The following is a 17,964-nucleotide window of genomic DNA, read 5'->3' on the forward strand; positions in this document are numbered from 1 at the left end:
CATTTCAGGTAAAATCAAATAAATCAAGTTCTTTCTCTTTTTTAGATGATTTATGGAATTAAAGCTGTGCCATACTGCACAGAGTAGATTTTATCTTGGATCTATCTGCTAGCCATGGCTGTGTTGTTTCCATAAAGATACAGGACTTGTTATTGCAGTCCACAGTGACTAAAAATGCAACCGGTGCAAAATATGACCAGAAACTGCTAGGAGTTCAGAGGGTTAAAAGCACCAGTTAAAGAAGCTTGACATTTTAGAAGTTAAACTTTCATTTACACATCTGCTGTTAGCTGAGAGTTAGATGAGAAGATTGACACAAATGTCACGTCTTTGCAGTTACTACAGCCAGCAGCAGATTAGCTTAACTTGGCATAAAGACAGACGACAGAGGTAAACAGCAAGTCTGGTTCTATTCGAAGATAACAAAATCTGCCTACCAGCAAATCCAGGCTCGCTAGATTACAGAATGCATCTTGTTTATTCAGCACCAAAACCAAAGTGCAAATGCTATGTTTTAACAAGGGTTTACTTGCTACATTATTTCTTGCTTGGGTGCCATGTAATCATACTAAAATGTTGCCAGTTAGGGCAACATTTAACGAATAACAAGGCATAGCTAATGGTTTGGTAGAAAATCAAATCCAATCAATTTTATTTTTGTCAGTACTTATGAGGAAAGCTCAGGAGGGGCATATAAGGAACTGCTGTACGTTCTGTCCTCTAGTTGTTAACAATTTCGTCTAATGTTGTGGGAACAAGGTGTCTCTGTATTTTGTTGCTGGTGTGCTTGCTGTCACTTATGGGCGTCGCTGTCTAAAAAGTGAAATGTTTAAGGAAGGGCACAAATTCTATCCAATTAAAGGGGTTTTACCATTTTGATAAATGCAAAAACCAGCTAACCTCAGCTGTATTTGTTTGGATAAGGAGCGTTAATTGTCATGTTTTGTGTTTGTATACTCATTTGAATGCAAAAAATTTAAATGCAAATAAATACAAATAATAATTCCTATTACATACCGCACTGCCTGTAGGCACCAAGGTCCTATCACACTTGAACTTGTATTATGGCACTTAACCAAGTTGTTTTCGCCTGACTAGATCCTTGCCTGTGTTGTATGTAATCCGCGATGTATATCACTTTGGATAAAAGCATCTGCTAAATGAAATTGCAGAATTGTAGAAAATCGCCAGCAAAGATCTCTGCAGGATCTGTCAAGTCCCTTCGTGTTTTGTTCAATTTACAGATGGAACTGTTAATAGATACAGGCAAACAGCCATGATAACAGTTTTTCTTCAACTTTCCACAGACAAATTTCTTTCATCAGTGAGATCAACACATTTGCTGTTAAATTCAAAAGCTGCCAATGTACTGCCCTTTTGAGCCTGGCTAAAAACCTCCGCAGACCAAATCCAACACACTCTGAAAACACACCCCACCTTCACTGTTGCACTTTCCCCCGCAGTCGTTCCAACACTTTAATCCAGATTTACAACCACTGTTTCCTTTGTATGCTTGCCCAATAAATGAATTGGTTGTTCTGTGCTTTTGACTTTCAAAAATCGATTTGCAGATGGCCTTTTTGTCTGCTACATCACCTCAGTGACTACAGCACTCCTAGGTAATGAATGCTGTATGGCCTCCTGCTCTCACTTAATTTATAGTGCAGTTGAGATGGAAAGTTATATCCAAAAACTAACAACCTCAAAGATTTGCTGTCTAGTCCTGAAAGCAAAGTCATGCAAAATTCCATGAAGGTAAAACAGAGTTGTAAAGGTCAGATTCATTCATTAATATCCCATACACCATAAATGGTAACAAGTGCCAGAGAGCTCTGATACATTACAACTGTGAAATGCATTACAGTGTCACAGTATAAGCAAAAACAGCAATAATGTACTGCACACATTTTTCATAACTCCCTCTGTACAAAATTTCATTTGTTTCTCCATCTCTGTGTGCTACATAAGCTCTAGCTTTTCAAATTGTTTATTGACCTTTGACATCTTGCAAAATTATTAATTACAACACTGCAGTCAACGTATTATTAAAAATTAAAAAGCAAATTCAATTTTCACCAACAGCTCTGAAATGAGAGAGTAGAGATCTAAAAAACCATAACGTGGCCCAAAAATTATCAACATACAATCTGAAAATGTTTAAAACTGACAGGAAGGATTTTGTCGCTTACTTATCTCTCATTACGCGTCTGGACACCGTATTAGGAAGTGAGCCACATACCGTCATAAGCCCATTCATCAAACGAGTTACACAATCAGCCTACATGTTTGCTCCCATTCTACTGAACTTACCGAGTTCCTCTTCCTAATCGGAGGGGTTCTCGGGCGCCCGGTGAGGGCAGCCCTCAGCCCCCTCCCTGTCAGCCGACGTCCGGCCGTCCTGCCTTCCTCAGGGAACCAGGAAAGATCGCATCCTTCAGCGGTCAGCAGGTAACACCATGGCCAGTCATGCAGGCAGGATCACGGCAAGATGGACACTGAGATTTGAGCTCAGAGCTACGGCAACAACCACTCTGTTTTTGTTTGCTGCTATAAGACGTCTGCTAATAATCCACTTCTAAGTTCAGTCTTCAGTGTGTGAGGAAACATCTGAAAGTCCTGAAGGTGGCTGTGAGCACACCAACCCATCGCTCATGTCAACAATGCGGCAACGACAACAACAACAACTGCTCCACTACAGGCTGGACCAGGGAGCACAACCTGCTAAGCTACTTTAGAACCCGGCTAAAAGGTTTAAGGGACACACACATACACACAGACACACAGACGGACCAGACTCAGCTTAACAATGACGGCCTAATCCAGCACATATGACTGGTGGAGCGTTGGACTACCTTTTTGAGGCACTAGTCCTTTGGACAAGTACATTTACCTTTCTCTTGGCCAGGTAAAAATCTAAGTAATTAGATTTTCATTTACTGCTGCGATGGTTTACAGATACATGTGATGCATGGTGCTATAAATAACTACAGCCATGTATAAGAGTCATATGTAGTAGCATTTCTACATCCATTTATGGACAATTTTGGGAGCGGGGACAGAGCTCATGCACAATCGTTGAGATTAGTTTTTTTTTTTTAAAGATCAAAATGTGCATGCAGCTTGATAAATCAGACAAAGAAAAACAGATATGCATATTTGTCATTTGCGTACACAGTGGTGTAAGCATCTGGCCACAGATCTGCTCCCACACTTTGTGAACCAGTGGTCCAGCCTCATAGTTGGATTGTTTTGCATTGAGTATTTTCAACACTAACAAGATGATACAGGCGTAGTGTTTGTGTAATGTCAAACTTGGTTGACTAGCAAGCATACTAAATTGGATGTATCATAGGGCTTCATTTCAAATTGGTATCCTTAATGTAACCATTATTCACATAATAAAATAGCCAAGTAATGAGTGGCACATAATGTGAAGACGTGTGTGTTTTAAGTTGTTTATGACTTTTTCACTGGGGCAAGTATATGTCTCTTCCACTTGCCCTACAAAAAAATCCAATGGCCTGTGACTTTATGTTGTGTGTGTGTGTGTGTGTGTGTGTGTGTGCGCGCGCGTGTGCGTGCGTGCGTGCATGTGTGCATGTATGGCTGCTGCTTGGGTTCACCACCTGTGTTGTATTTATAATTGAGTGATTAAATGCTGCTGCAATGCTGATTATCCCAGTATACCTTAATGGGAAAAGGGTTTGCTATAATGACAAGGAACAAATCTCTTTTCTTAAAGCAGAGGGGTAGTTTGGTTGACAAAGTGACTATAAGTGAGATAAATAAAATTTGTTTGTTGTTCAAAAAAAGTTGCTCTGTCATAACTGAAGTGCAATTACAGTAGCAGTTCCTTCTGTTTTCTATAATTTGATTAGGACATAGTGTGCAAAATGTTAAATGTACCACTACTTTATATTAGTACTTGATTTAGAGGGTTTTTGCAATTATGCAGTCAAGTATGAAGTTTAAAGAATTTGCACAATTAAAGTTATTTATTTTTATGCTTACAGACTAATCAGTTCACTAACTGTTGCAGATCTAGACAGATTAAAAAAAAATTTCACCGTGTTGCAGAGTACATACACTTTTTTGCCTAACCTAACAATAAGGACGGTGATTATACAACAAAGAAGAGCAGGCCTGAGAAAGTTCAGGGATATTGTAGTCCAACGCCACCTGGGTTACATGTAATTACAGGCTTAGGGGGTCTTAACTTCAAAACAAGCTTTGGACACATTCTAAACAACTTTGCAGAGTTCAGTTTCAACAGGTGAGAAGCAGTCGTCTGTTTGTGTGTTTGGGATTACTATGGGCTAAGAATAGTGACCTCGGAAAAGCGCGACTCCCCATGGTTCAGATCAGAGGTACTAAACCAGACAAAGAAAAACTCATGTAACACACCGCTGACCTGCAGTCAAAACACACAACCACATAGCAACATTTCAGCGCTACACCTGATTCAACATAAGTCAGAATATAGTGCCAAACACTAACAGTGGAGCTGTTCTAGGCCCACTTTACAGGTTTCAGTGCCTCTTTAGTAGTCGTATTTATCTATGATGTAAAATCTTTGCATTGTTGCAAAGAGGGACATCTTAAATCAAAAAGTACCACAATTTTTACACTACTGAAAAGCCGTTCTGATTAAGGCCTACTAATTTCTGGAGTAAGTTTCGTCTTTTTACATCATGTGCTATCTGTAGTTACAGAGAGAAGCAGGGCTACATAAAAATTACTATGACAAAACACACGTTTCCAGGTAAACCTTCTGTCTAGACAAAAAAAAAGTGTCCTTCCCAAAGTGTACTATACAGAAAACACAAAGTAAATAACTGTAGTATTTTGCTTTTGAAGAAGTGATTTAAATATAAGAGCTATAAAACTTACAGTAGCAGGTGTTATAGTGCCCACAAAGAAAAACTCTCATTAAACGTATGACTCGATAAGCTTCTATTAACAGTTTGGAATATTTTTGTCAGTTTGGTCTGAAAGTTCAAACCCTCCTTGGAAGAGTAATTAATGAACCACTTTGAGGACTTTCTACTCTGTGCTAAACCTCACAGTGGAAGATGCACTGCATTTTTTTTTTTTTTTTTTAAATCCACATTTTTAGCTGTTTGATGTTTCCCAAATAAGTAAAACATTTCAACTATGGGTTCACTAACCTACTATATGCTGTTGCACTGGCAGAAACACTGCTTTAACACATAATGAAATTCAGTTTGTAAAACATAAACATTTCAACCACTTTAACATGTTTATGTTCTTATATGAAGAAGTCCATGTTAAAATTACCTCTACAAAAAAGTCAATCCACAGTATAGTGTCGTTATGGAAATTACCTTTGAGCATTTAAATTAAATCCACTGGGGGGTTACAAACATATTTTAGTACAGAGCTGATTGAATAGGAAGTTAAGAAGGACTTTTGCTTGTACATTTGTGCATTTCTTTCCATTTTACATAGTTTTTTGTACTTTCATTGAACAACAAAGACTGCTCCTGAGTTGTGTAGTTACAGGACACCCCTGACCTTTAACCCACAGGATCAAACAGTCACAGCTTAAGAGCATAAAGTAACATTGACAGGACATGCTTTAGGTCCAACTTGAAAGCACTGAATCTTTACTTAGGACACTGCATTATTAGGACATGTGGCAAACAACGACATTGAGAGTGACAGATTTTATTGTCATAATAAGTCCAAGAATTTTAAACATATATTCCAAAATTGACTAATCTTTCAGACATTCATGCAAACACAACTTTATGTAATTGTCCTAATTAAAGAAACTTTTTTTTGCCCACAGCTCCACAATGGAAAGCAATCCATTTTCCAGTCAACTAGATCGTGCTCTATTTCCTGGTTCTAAATGTGAATGTGCATTTTGACTTATATACCTCTTTCTGTTGTCGCTCCAGCTCTTTCATCCGGATTTCTCTGGCCTCTGCTCTGGCTGCTCTCTTTGCTGCCAGCCTGGCCTCAGCCTAAGGGGCAGGTGAAGAAAGAAATGGACACAGCGTGAGAAAATTGAAAAAAGAGAAGTGAAACTTTGTTGGGTTAAAATGGCGCACATCTACAGAGATATAAATGCTGACCACACGTGTGAACACAGATGCAGTTCATCGACAGTGTTATTATGAGACACTGCAAAGTTCTCACACACTGTGCAAAATAATTCAGACATTCAACTATAGATTTTTTTTCACAGGTGGCTATTTTCTGTGTTTACATACCTTACATTGTGGTATGTCACACTCTTATAAATGCTTAATGAATTATAAGCCACATACAAACAATATCAGGTATCATTTCAACTCTGAACAGATCTAGTGGACTTTAGTAGTACACACACTCTTGTGAGAATTCCAAGACTGATGCAAACTTGCAGTCACAACAGTGTGTAAATGTGTGTATGTATTTATATTTCTGTATTTGAGGGACTTGCCTTTGCGCCACTCAGCACTCAGGCAAGACCAGGACCTTTTCCTTAAAAGGATCTCTCTCAGAGTGTGTACTGTGGGTGTGTGTGTGTGCCTGAGTGTGTAAGCATTTCCTTCCTCCAACTTTGTGGTAGACACTGTGTAGCAGCAGCCTCTAGGCTGGGTAACTCCCACTGCACTAATGCATTTCCCCAATGTCAGTCACCATGACAGAGTAACAGGAAAACAGAAAGAAAGGGGTCACTTTCAAAAGAAAAGAATGTTCACACACATGCACAAACTCAGTTAACCATTTCTGCATTCATTTAAAAGCGTCAAGACTTTTTGATCTGTATTCTATATGTTGCATTGTACCTCCTGTTCCTTTTGCAAAATTGCCTGCAATGTTCATGTCTACTCTGTTCTTCTGTTCGTTATGTTTAGTAGCTACAGTTCAGAACAAAGTTTACATAAATTTTTAAAGAACATGTATATTATGACAATTTTGAGTTTCTAATGATTGTTATAACTCTTAAGTCTATGGTAGAATGATTGATATGTGTGTATTAAACCCTAATCACACGTTTTAGTTCTTTCATACATTTATTATAGGTCTTCTGAAAATATGACCAAATCTGCTGGATCAAGAATATATGTACAGCAATACTAATATTTGGTTAAATTCTGCTTGGCCATTTTTACCACAGTTAGGCACTTTTGACAGCCATCCACAAGGTTCTTGTGTCTTTCACAGAATGTGTGATGATTGTACAATATACAGTCATATGCTCCAGCTCCTTATGCCTGCACCATCTGGACAGGATCTACACACTTATTAACCTTACACAAACTAACATATTAGAAGCGATATCAATAAAATAGAGGCTAAACAACCACTTGCTTGCGTTGTCCACTGCTGGGCTTCTGTTGTATTACTGAAACTAATCATTTATAGTCTGTCAGAAGGTCACTCGCTTTCAAAGCCAGTGTTTTATTGGAGTACAGTAGGGGGATTTTTACAGTTGTAATTCTTGAAGGAAACATCTGGATATCTAGTTGATGGGTTTTTTTTTTTTTGCTTTTTTTACATTATTAAAGGCCCATTAAATGGTAACAGACTCTAAACAGTACACAAGGAGCCAAATTTACAATATTTCTTTCTCTTCTTTGGTACCTCTCTTGCTGCGGGAGCACTAGGCAACTGCCTCGACCAGCCTATGCAAACAACAGACACCAATAACTAACTCTCCAAAATGACCAGAAAGTAGAATCAGCATCTCCTTTTAAAATGGATTCAGTGTTTTTGCAAGCTGACCCTTAAGAAGAATGTGCAGTATGTAAAAAGCAAAGTTTATTTTCACTATAAACTACCAAATTCTGGAGACATCTTAGTCAGATGTTGAAAATACTTGTTTTTGTTGTGTGTTCATGTACAAAAATTAAAATCTGCTGATAGGTCAATATCAGATATTTTGAAATTTTAATGTTCTCTGTATTGTCTATATTGCTGATTAAACCGGATTTTTCATTTTTGAGGCTGTACTGGTATTGATATTGACATACTGGTATTGACATTTAGGAAGTGCAACCAAGATACTTAATCAACATTATATTTTATAGTTGAAAAACACACTTGTCAGTTCCCTCAATATTGATAATGTGTTCGAGAATCAACCTTAAATCAGTTTGGACATGTCTGTACTTGTATTTCATGTTTATTCTTCAATGCTGTTGATAATTAATTCATTTATTTACTTATTATATCCTAACAATATGTTATGCCCCCAAACATATGCTGCCATCTGGTGGTTGCTACCGTCTCTGTCTCAGGACTTCACTGCAGTATTGTGCAAAGCTGCGTCTCAAGTTGCTGTGAGCACAAGTACAAGTAAGCACACCTAACTGTAGTGATGTGTTCATTCAGAACTGCAACAGACTTGTCAACTGACAGATATCTGCAGCAATGCTCATTCTAAATGATCTAGTATGTATTTTTTCTTTATGCTATAGTAATACAACTTAAGCACTAAAATCTGCAGATCTGCACAATGATTTAGTTTAAAGATGTAGAACAGAAGGCTCGTTGCTGCTTCAGTAGACATGCTTTTTGCCCTGCAGTGAATTGTATGTGTACTTAGCACCTACTGCACATGGATGGGTGTGAATGCATATGAGGACATTTTGACAAAAAAAGAATGTTGTTCTGAGAAAACCTTGTGACATTATATAAAACACCTCAGTTACAATTTTCGACAAAAATCACCAAAAATTCTGCAAAACAGCTGATGCTAGAAACAGTCCTTACTGAGTGCAGTTCTGTGTGGCTTATTCAGTGTAGATTTCCCATAAGATAATGACAGCTCATTGTCCCCGGGATTCTCAGCGTTTCTGCCCATGGCTTTGATACACATAAAAACTAAAATAACACTGTCTTTGTGCTTACTCAGTTATACTGAAAAACATGTATACAAGGTCTCTCTCTTAAAACATTTCATCTTCCATGACCTTAGGGGTGACAAAAGTGCAGCGTTAGAAGAATAATATGGCATTGGTCTTATTGCCTCCAGCAGCATAAATAGACTCTTGAAAGGCTCCATTACCATGAGGAGCACCAAGCACTGGTACTTACTAGCTCCATCTAATAACAAGCTCCGAGGTTAAGAGTTTTTTACTCGTACAGACTTTACTCGGATGAAAGACAAGAGCAAAAATACAAGTTTAACAGGTAGATTATTGGACATTGGTCAATCTGGGGTTATACAGTAATATATACAATGCAACAGAATAAAATCAAATACAATGAGAGGCACTGATATAGAAACAACTGGATGCTCCATTAGACTTTCCTGTGAACAACGCTAAAGCCAATTGAAGAGTTATTTCAAGTCTGGTACCTACCTACCACACGCTAAGTTTGTCATACTGTATTTATGCATTTTTTTTGTCCTAGATTGCTAAATTAATTACAAAATTCAAGACAGTTCAAGTACAAAAATGACCAAAGCCCTCACATGTAAAAAAAAATAATAAATTCAATCTATACTACTGTACAGTACAGCTACATTTAGTTCGTAATTGTATCATTCTATTAGGTAAGATTGTATCAAGTGTTATCAATCCTATATCTCTCCTCTAAATGAATTCCAGCCTGTGTTATGGTTTGAAGTGAACAAGCCATTGTATATTATACTTGAGCTTGCTGGGAATCTCGTGTTAAAGGAATCAGTCATGATCACTGCTGCACAACTACAAATGTTTTTTTTTTTTTTTAACAGAAGCTGAGGTCAACAGGTCCAGCATGATGATAAATACAAAGTAAAGTGAGGTGTGAAAAGTGTAACAGGGCTCCAGACTGCAATCAAAATGGTCACATATACAACTTTCTTTCGCAAGTATGCAAGTTGAAATTTCATGTGGTCGCATTATGCAAGTGAATGATGATCAGGTGGCCCTTGCATCAACATAGGTAGTTACTGCGCAAGTTACAGTGGTTGAAAAAGTACTATTTCTTCATTGACTCAGTCTCTCTGGGCCTGACGTGAAAACAGTCAATTTCACTGGTACCGTGATACAATGACAAAACGATATACAGCCGATTATGCTAAAAACATAGTGAGGAGAGAAGAAGAGGTCCAATATACCTACTGATAAAAGTGTTCAGGTGCAGGCAGAGAGATCTCAACAGCCTTAGTTAAGAAGTAAAAGTGGCCCCTACATTCAATCACGGTGGCTCGAACTTTAGCAGTGATCACAGTTTTGACTATATTAACACGACTGACTTGCATTGACATTTAAAATTTGATCCATTTGTAGAAAAATCAGCTCATAGAAACCTCTGCTAATAAAAAACAGTGCATGTCACTTTCAACTTGGGTAAATCTATGTAGAACGCTATTTTCACTGCTGTCAAACAAATTTTGGTTGTACACCTGTCAGAGCTGCTGCACCGCAGCCACCTGGTACCGTCTACCGTAGCCAGCATGTGAGGCATTTAGGGAACATTGGTAAAATGTAATATCTACCGATAAGCAGATGTTAAGCAAGTGTTCAGCATGTGTTTACAGTTTATATCAGAAGAGGACTGGTGACAAAATAACTAGATTTTCAAATTAAAACATTTCACAAGTATCAAGTCTTATATCACTGAAAATCAAAACGACATATCAAGGTTTTGCAATAACAGCTGTTCATCAGTATGTATGGTGGATTAATAGCTGTAGCAATCCTGAACCAAAATACGGGGTAGGGCTGGGCAATCAACTCATTTGATGGTGTGACCAGCCAGGAAAGTTGGCATCACCAGTGGAAAAGTTAGTCTGGAACCATGTGTATTCAAGGATAAAAATGAAGTCTTAGTCTTTGGTACTGAAGCTCAGACAGTACTTTTTTGAAAAAGGACCTTTTTGCAGATATCAAGATCCAACTAAATGATGGAACCTATGACGATTGTTTCCGCCTCTACTCAGGAAAACACACCAAACTAGGCCAAAAGACAGAACAGGACATACAACCTCTCTCTCTCCGTCTTTACAGCTATTTATACTGACCTACATGGACTCGGGTTCTATCAAAACTGTTCTAATTCAGCACGATTTCAATGGGGCGACTGCCCTCCTGAGAGAAAATGAGCTAGTTCATTGCAAAAATGGGATGCTCCAACAAGATTTATGACTGGGATATATGACAAACGATGCAAAGAAAAATAGAAGAGTTCAGGGAAGGTAATTTTGGGACATACTGTAGAAAGGAAGATTATGTAACATGCTGTATGTATTCCTTTCACCTAGTCATGACTTGCTTGCTTGTTTGTTTTATTAAGCTAATGCTATAAGGCCAGAACGCAATATTTCATTTTCAATTACAAAAAAATAAATGTGGTGCCTTTTGTCAAATTAACAAGCTACTGTAAGAATTTGGAAATTCCCAGCTTTACACAAACAAAACCTTACCAATTAAAATTATTTGAAAAATGCTTTTTTCACATGAAGAGGTTAACACATAAGGCCTTTGAAATACAATTCTCAACCCTACACTGTACTTCTTAATACTGAAGTGCCTGTAGAGGTCTGATTTATTTGCCTGGTGTCTATCAACCTGATTCCTTGTGTTTACTGACAATCTCTAAGGGCACCATGACTTAAAGTGCCACCAGAACTAAATACCGGCCTGGTCAGATTGTCTCTAGTAAGCTCAGTTCCCACGGCCTGAACGTCAGTCTTAAGCAACAAAAATGGACGGGCATTTTAATGACCACAAGTGCTGACAGGCTACACAAAGAGCGCATACAGAAATAACTTTGATTTCTGACCAAGTAGAGGTTTGCCATGCTTAGAATGAGGTGGGACCACTACGTGGATTCACACCCACAGCTTGTTCATTATTCAGTTGTGGATGATGATGACTAACTGGGGAAAAAAAACGTTGTTTCCTCTTTGCAAAACCTTATAAACCTCCCAGATGTTTCCTAAAAGGGAGCGGCTGCAAAAAAGCACCGCTCATTCTATAGCCACAGACATGAGTCAACTGAATGGACGTCTTTTTCCTCACATGGAGCACAAATGGATAAATCAAACCCTTGTTTCCAGACACTGTGAAACTTTTGCAAAAATGATGTAACGTACACTCACTGAGAAAAATACCACCATGAAAAAAACAAGAAAAACAATACAAAGTTAAAGTTAAACTGATTAAACATACAACTTATGTGGTTCTTTTCAGGTCTTGAGAAAATCTAGACTGCATTACAACAAAGTAGTGGCATAAAAATTTCTAGACATTATTTTAAAGCTGAGATTTACATCGTTAAATCACAGCCAAACTGCTTGTGGATTCTTGAGCCTAAAAACAAATATGTATCTCATGACAATAAAGATCTAACATAATTTGTAGAAGTTATTTTTATTAGGAACATCTCTTAATTAAAGCATTCATGTTTGTTCGTGACCTCAGAAATATGATGAAAGCACAAGCTCGTTATAAAGTCAATTTTTTAGAGATTCGTGTCCTTTATTATTGGATTTAATTTGCTCAGTTGTCTTGGGGATGGATCTGCAAACTTGGAAGTCAGGAATTCTAGTAGCAGTAAATGGTAACTGGACTGAATTTTTATAGCAGTTCTCAGACAAATAGTGATGGAATTGCCTTGAAAGGTTGTTGCTTGCGATCAGGAACAACTTATGACGTGTGGAGAGGCCAGGAAATTAAACAGTCAATCCTTCAATTAGTGGTTAGTAAAGTTATGGCCCAACCAAATGGAGACTGCCAGCTCAAACTTATTTGACATTTACTAAACATTCACTCAAAGTTGGCTTCAAACTAATAGACTATGATAAAGAAGGTCTAGGTGTGCCTGCATTTTTTTTTGAAAGAGATAATCAAAAAGTTGAATGTAAACATTGCCATCAGTTCAACAACCAACATGGCAGATCATCTAAAAACAGTACTCTAAGTTGTCTGTGTTATATTTGTCATTAGTTTATGTTCTGGGGTCACCAGTTCATACGCATTTTGTCATTTCAGTATAAAATATCCAGGCTCAAAGTATTTAATAGACTGCAACTACTTGCTTTTTGTGTTGATTTATTTTCCCATGGCAGCTAATAAGGCTAACAGGTAGATTGCACTCGCACTGTGCCCGATTCAATTAATCAAAATATACTGTGCATAATTTTTCCTCTCTTGCAAAGATCTGATTGAACAGTATGTGCCTTTTATGTCTACCAAGATTTTCTTTCATAGACAACAGCCACACAATAGGTATAAATATATTCAAAGAAAGATATCGATATAAATTGATTTCCTATCATGCAGTACAATAAACAGATGATAAACTTTTACAGTAGCTTGTATCCCTTTCACCTTCTGAATTATCACCGATATTATCATTTACCCCAAGGTAAGGCAAGGCAAGGATTCAGGTATTTTGTTGATAAGCTGTATCTACAAACCTTACAGCAGCAATATTTAAGGGCTTATTCCCTATTGTCTAGGAAGCAGTGTCCAACTTGTTAAAAAAAAAATAAAGCAAGTAGCTGGAGGTCAAATGTTTGGCCACCTATCTGCCTTTCCTCATACTTTTGAGATATATTAAGTATTTAGGATTTATTCAGGACACCTGTACAATGTATTGCATCTAACTGCTCAGTCATAAAGTGTACTTTTATGATGCCTGCATTTTTGTCGACACTGTCATTGAGGTGTTAATTGTATGCTTTAACAATGAGATCATAACTAGTGGCTGTGATGTATAGCATCATAATATTCACCCTTACTCATATATGTAAACTAAAAAGGCAAATAATAAGAAAAGCCTCTTAAAATCATGTAATCCAGTGCAACATCACCAGATGCTGTAGTTATAAACACACATTTAAATGTACACATTTTTAACAATGTCAACAGTAAATTAATATCATAAACTTGATATCGTTGTGCTGTGGTGCAGGTGTATGTAATAAAAGTCTGAATTGAGTGCATTTACAGAGAAGTGGCAGCAAAATGCTTTGAGCCTGACACAGATCCATGATGTATCAGTAAAGATCCACCCTAACCCTGCAGGTTCATGAAATGCCTTTAACTTTTTTTTTTTTTTTTTTTTTTTAAAACAGCAAAAATTCCTGCATGCCTCTGCTCACATAGCCATGCAACTGAAAGCCCTGGCTGTAACACAAACACATGAAACAGCTGTAGAGGTCTCAGCACTGCAAATAATCTGGTTAGTAACTGTGCAAGCTACTTCAGGCCAGGAATAAAATAAATAGTATGCTTCAGACATTTCTAAAAATAAAACAAGGGAGGCAGCTGGGTTTGAACAGTGAACATATCCGATGCAACCCGCACAGCTACATTACAATGTGAGAGGAAGCGTTAGCCGCATACTTTAAGATTTTCCTGATACACAAACATGGAAGGACAAACAAAATGCTTCACACCCAGATAATTAATCTTGTTCCCAATCAAGACATTAAATTAGACACTAGGAAATCCTCAACAATCCAAACAAACATGGTACTTGACCTTTGTTGTTTAGAACCAGGCTATGATCTATTGTATACGACTGTCATGAAAGATATTTTGGTATGTTACTCATGTCTTTCCAATTGCTTATATGCTGTGGGCGCCCCCTTGTTTTTCTCTGTGGATGTAGTAGGAAGCTTCTTGGTGCCTGTACAGGGTGATTTAGGCAGCAGCAGCAGTCTATGTTGCAAGTCTCAGTGGTACTAAAGCATGATGGGAGTTACCAATGCCTGGCAGGAAGTTACACAATGTAGTTCTGTGAGTGCTGTGAACAACATAACAACAGTTGCAGAGAGGAATTTCAGTGACATGTTTATTTCCAAAAGATGATTTATTTACTAAGGCCACTTTTCTGGGATGATGCTCTTTCAAGCAAAGACTCCTTGTCTCTGGGCAGTGACACCCAAGGAGGGAAGGGATACGTCGCTTGCACAAGGGCCCAGCAACAAGGTTGTTATTTCAAGAAGTACTATACCAATTATACACATAAAGTTGAATTCCTTGTTACCAGGAGTACTCCGCTAATAGCGAAAGATCTTTTCCCTCACCGTTGACTGAACATCTAGGTGGACATTATCTTGGGTTTTGAAAGACACTGGTCGACATTTTTCATAATTTTATAGCACCAACAACTAATTGATTAATCGAGAAATTAATTGACCAAGTAATTGACAATGAAAATATTGATTGCAGCCCTAGTTAACAGTTCATAAACAGCACATATTTGTAGCATGAATCCAGCTACTAGTAAATCTAAGAGTTTATTTTCACAGTACAAATGAACAGCAACAGATAACTTGTAACCAAACAGAGACTATATTTTCAAACCATTCTATTTTCAGCTTTCTCCACTGGGACAAAGGAACTGCACAAACTGGGCAAACAGAGCAGATTTCATTTTGAATGTACCATGCAGGTTAACTGTGAAACAACCTTTAAATGCAAATTTTGTAAAAATTTTGACTTAAATCAGCGCAAATACAATTACTATTTTAATCACTGAATTTCTCAAAACACTCGTGGGAAAGGAGGACAAATTCATTTGAATAACTACTGCATGCCTACTGGTACTGTATCATTGCTACTTAATAATCTTAACTTCCACATGGATCTTAGTGTCTGAATTGTTTATGGTATCATCACTGCTTGGACAATCTACTTTGTTATCAAGTGTTATTAGTGAATTGCCACTGTCAGCGTCTCTGATTTGTTAAACTGTAATATTTGTACTTAATGCCCTGCCAAGCCCTACCCCCCACTGTTCCCTCAGTTTTGGAACAAACTCAGCTGTGCTGAATAAACAGGAAGGAGTTTGTGATAACAATCTGCATTGGCTGTGCATGTGGTGATGTCATCACAAGGAAATGACACACAGAGACTCCACTTCCTTTTAAGGAGACATGAGTCAGGCAAGCTGAGCTGAACTAAAGCCAGTCCTGTATATATATATACACACACACACACACATCAGGAAGTACACGAGTAACTGTTTGGATCATTAATGTTTAAGTACATCATGACATAATGGGAGTTCACTGGAAAATGGCAATCTGCTCCAGGCAAATTCTGGGTGGTACAACTGTTTGATTCACCTCAACTGAAATACAGACAACTCTAAATTGCTCATTTAAAAGGCAAGGCACATTAAGGCATCCAAATAAAATAGGATAATTGTATTATACAGGGACTGAGTTATAAAAGGTCACTGTTTATTCAGAGTGGATTTTGACTGTTGGCTGTCATTGTGTAAATGTGTGTTGCTTGTTCTCAGCATTAAAGATTAACTCAGCTGTGACTGCATGAAGGACTGTGGCTTTCTGCCTTGCTCCCTAGATGACTGTAAGAATAAAGAGGAGATTGTATAGTGGGCTTCCTCTTCTTCACCATCAAGGCTCAGACTAATCCGCTCTAAATACTCAATTCTCTTCAACGCTTCACTGAGCTTCTGACAGCTATGCAGCACCAACCTGGCAGACTAATCCCCAGTTTAGATTGTTTTCTTGAATTCAATCTAGAGAAATCTGAACAGCTGCTGTCGAGTGAGAACCACCGATGCAGAATCATAGGTCTGGTACTGACCACTGGGGAAAACTTACAGAAACCCTCAAATTTAGCTGGAATCTGATCAGAATAGTTTTTCATTAACACTATGGTTTAAACCAAATCCTCAACCATTCTGGCATAAAAAAGACATTAAACCCATTTTTTTTTCTAGTATGCAATAAATTCCAAAAATTTCACTCGCTGGTGTGATCTGGAGTGCTTTGATGCAGCTCAACACCTCCTTCAGCCAGATTTCCTCCATCTGTCATACGTGACTTATTGAAATGTAACACACAACATCAACAGCGTTTGTTTAAATGTTTAATTTCTTCGGTGGAATAAGTACAGCAGTACACATTCCTCCACGGCCACTCTGTTTGCTCCCTACTGTGGTCTTGGAAACAATCTGGGGTTGGGCATTTGCTCTGGTCGGTCCAAGCACTGCTAGTTCTATTCACATACTTGCATGGACTATGCATTGGGCGTTACAGTCTACAGCCGCTATGTGAGGCTTTATTTAAGTGTTTCCATTGTTCAATATGCCCATTAACTTTATCCTGAATAAGTCAAAGACTAAGTCTAGCAATTATAAAAATTCTTTTGCAAAATTAGGGTTTGTTTTTTTTTAAATTGTGCCATTTCCATTAACTCTTTCTGATGAAACACAACAAAATGCACATGAAAACTGTACGGTAATGATCCCTTAAGCTAAATGCTAACAACAGCAATCCAACATGTTTACAAAATCAATGCTAAAATATGGTTCTTTTGCAGACATTGCCATCTCTGCACAATTACATCAATTGTTAAATTCTACAATGTTAACACCCTAGCCTGCCCTCATCCTAATCCCAATGTCACTAAACTACAGGGAGATCTTAATTGAATTTGCTGATGACTAGGCTGTTAGGAGGCATCCAGCTGTTTAAACTATGCTTAACAGGGTAGCTTTGACAGCCGGCAGACCGAATGCAAACAAATAATCAGAAATGAACAAGGCTTTGTCAAATTATAATGTGGATAATAATTTTGATGTTAACAGTGCTTGTGCATGATACAGAGAGTGTTAATGACCTACATAATATGGGCAAAGTTTCAGAGGTGCATTTGTAATACAACGAATTTTAAAGTTGCTCTATTACGACACAAGAAGGAGAGTTTTCATTTTGTAAGAAGTGTGTCAGAGAAGTAAATAACCTTGAACGCAATCTACTAATTGTCAGTAAGCATCTTTGTTTTGATTCCCCAACACATGGTTGACATTTAATACATAGAGTACAATTCTTAAACTACTTGTCAATGTTATTATTGAAGTTGCTGTCTAGTTAAATTGAACATGCACAGTCCAACCAAGTTCTCACAAACAAAATCAGCTGCATTAAAACTGCCACATAAACCTGGGTGTGACTGGGTGTAATTGACTCTATGACAGAATCTCTACCACAGGCTTTGAAGAAAGACAGAGTTTGCCTCCAGCCAA

General features: G+C 37.8%; 1 protein-coding gene across 18 annotated transcripts in view; it reads right to left on the reverse strand.

Moving 5' to 3' along the window:
- lrrfip1a (leucine rich repeat (in FLII) interacting protein 1a) overlaps nt 1–17,964 on the reverse strand; it is a 50,600-nt gene that overhangs the window by 26,981 nt on the left and 5,655 nt on the right. For 14 of the 18 annotated variants that reach the window (XM_023288434.3, XM_035956431.2, XM_055015315.1 and 11 more), the window contains exon 2: nt 5,904–5,990. In XM_023288434.3, the coding sequence (XP_023144202.2) occupies nt 5,904–5,990 (87 nt within the window). Of the gene's footprint in view, nt 1–2,310; nt 5,470–5,903; nt 5,991–17,964 lie in introns of those variants that run through there. The other 4 variants (XM_055015320.1, XM_055015321.1, XM_055015317.1 and 1 more) reach the window with 3 other exon arrangements.

Source organism: Amphiprion ocellaris, chromosome 11, assembly GCF_022539595.1.
Source record: "Amphiprion ocellaris isolate individual 3 ecotype Okinawa chromosome 11, ASM2253959v1, whole genome shotgun sequence".
Taxonomy (NCBI): Eukaryota; Metazoa; Chordata; class Actinopteri; family Pomacentridae; genus Amphiprion; species Amphiprion ocellaris.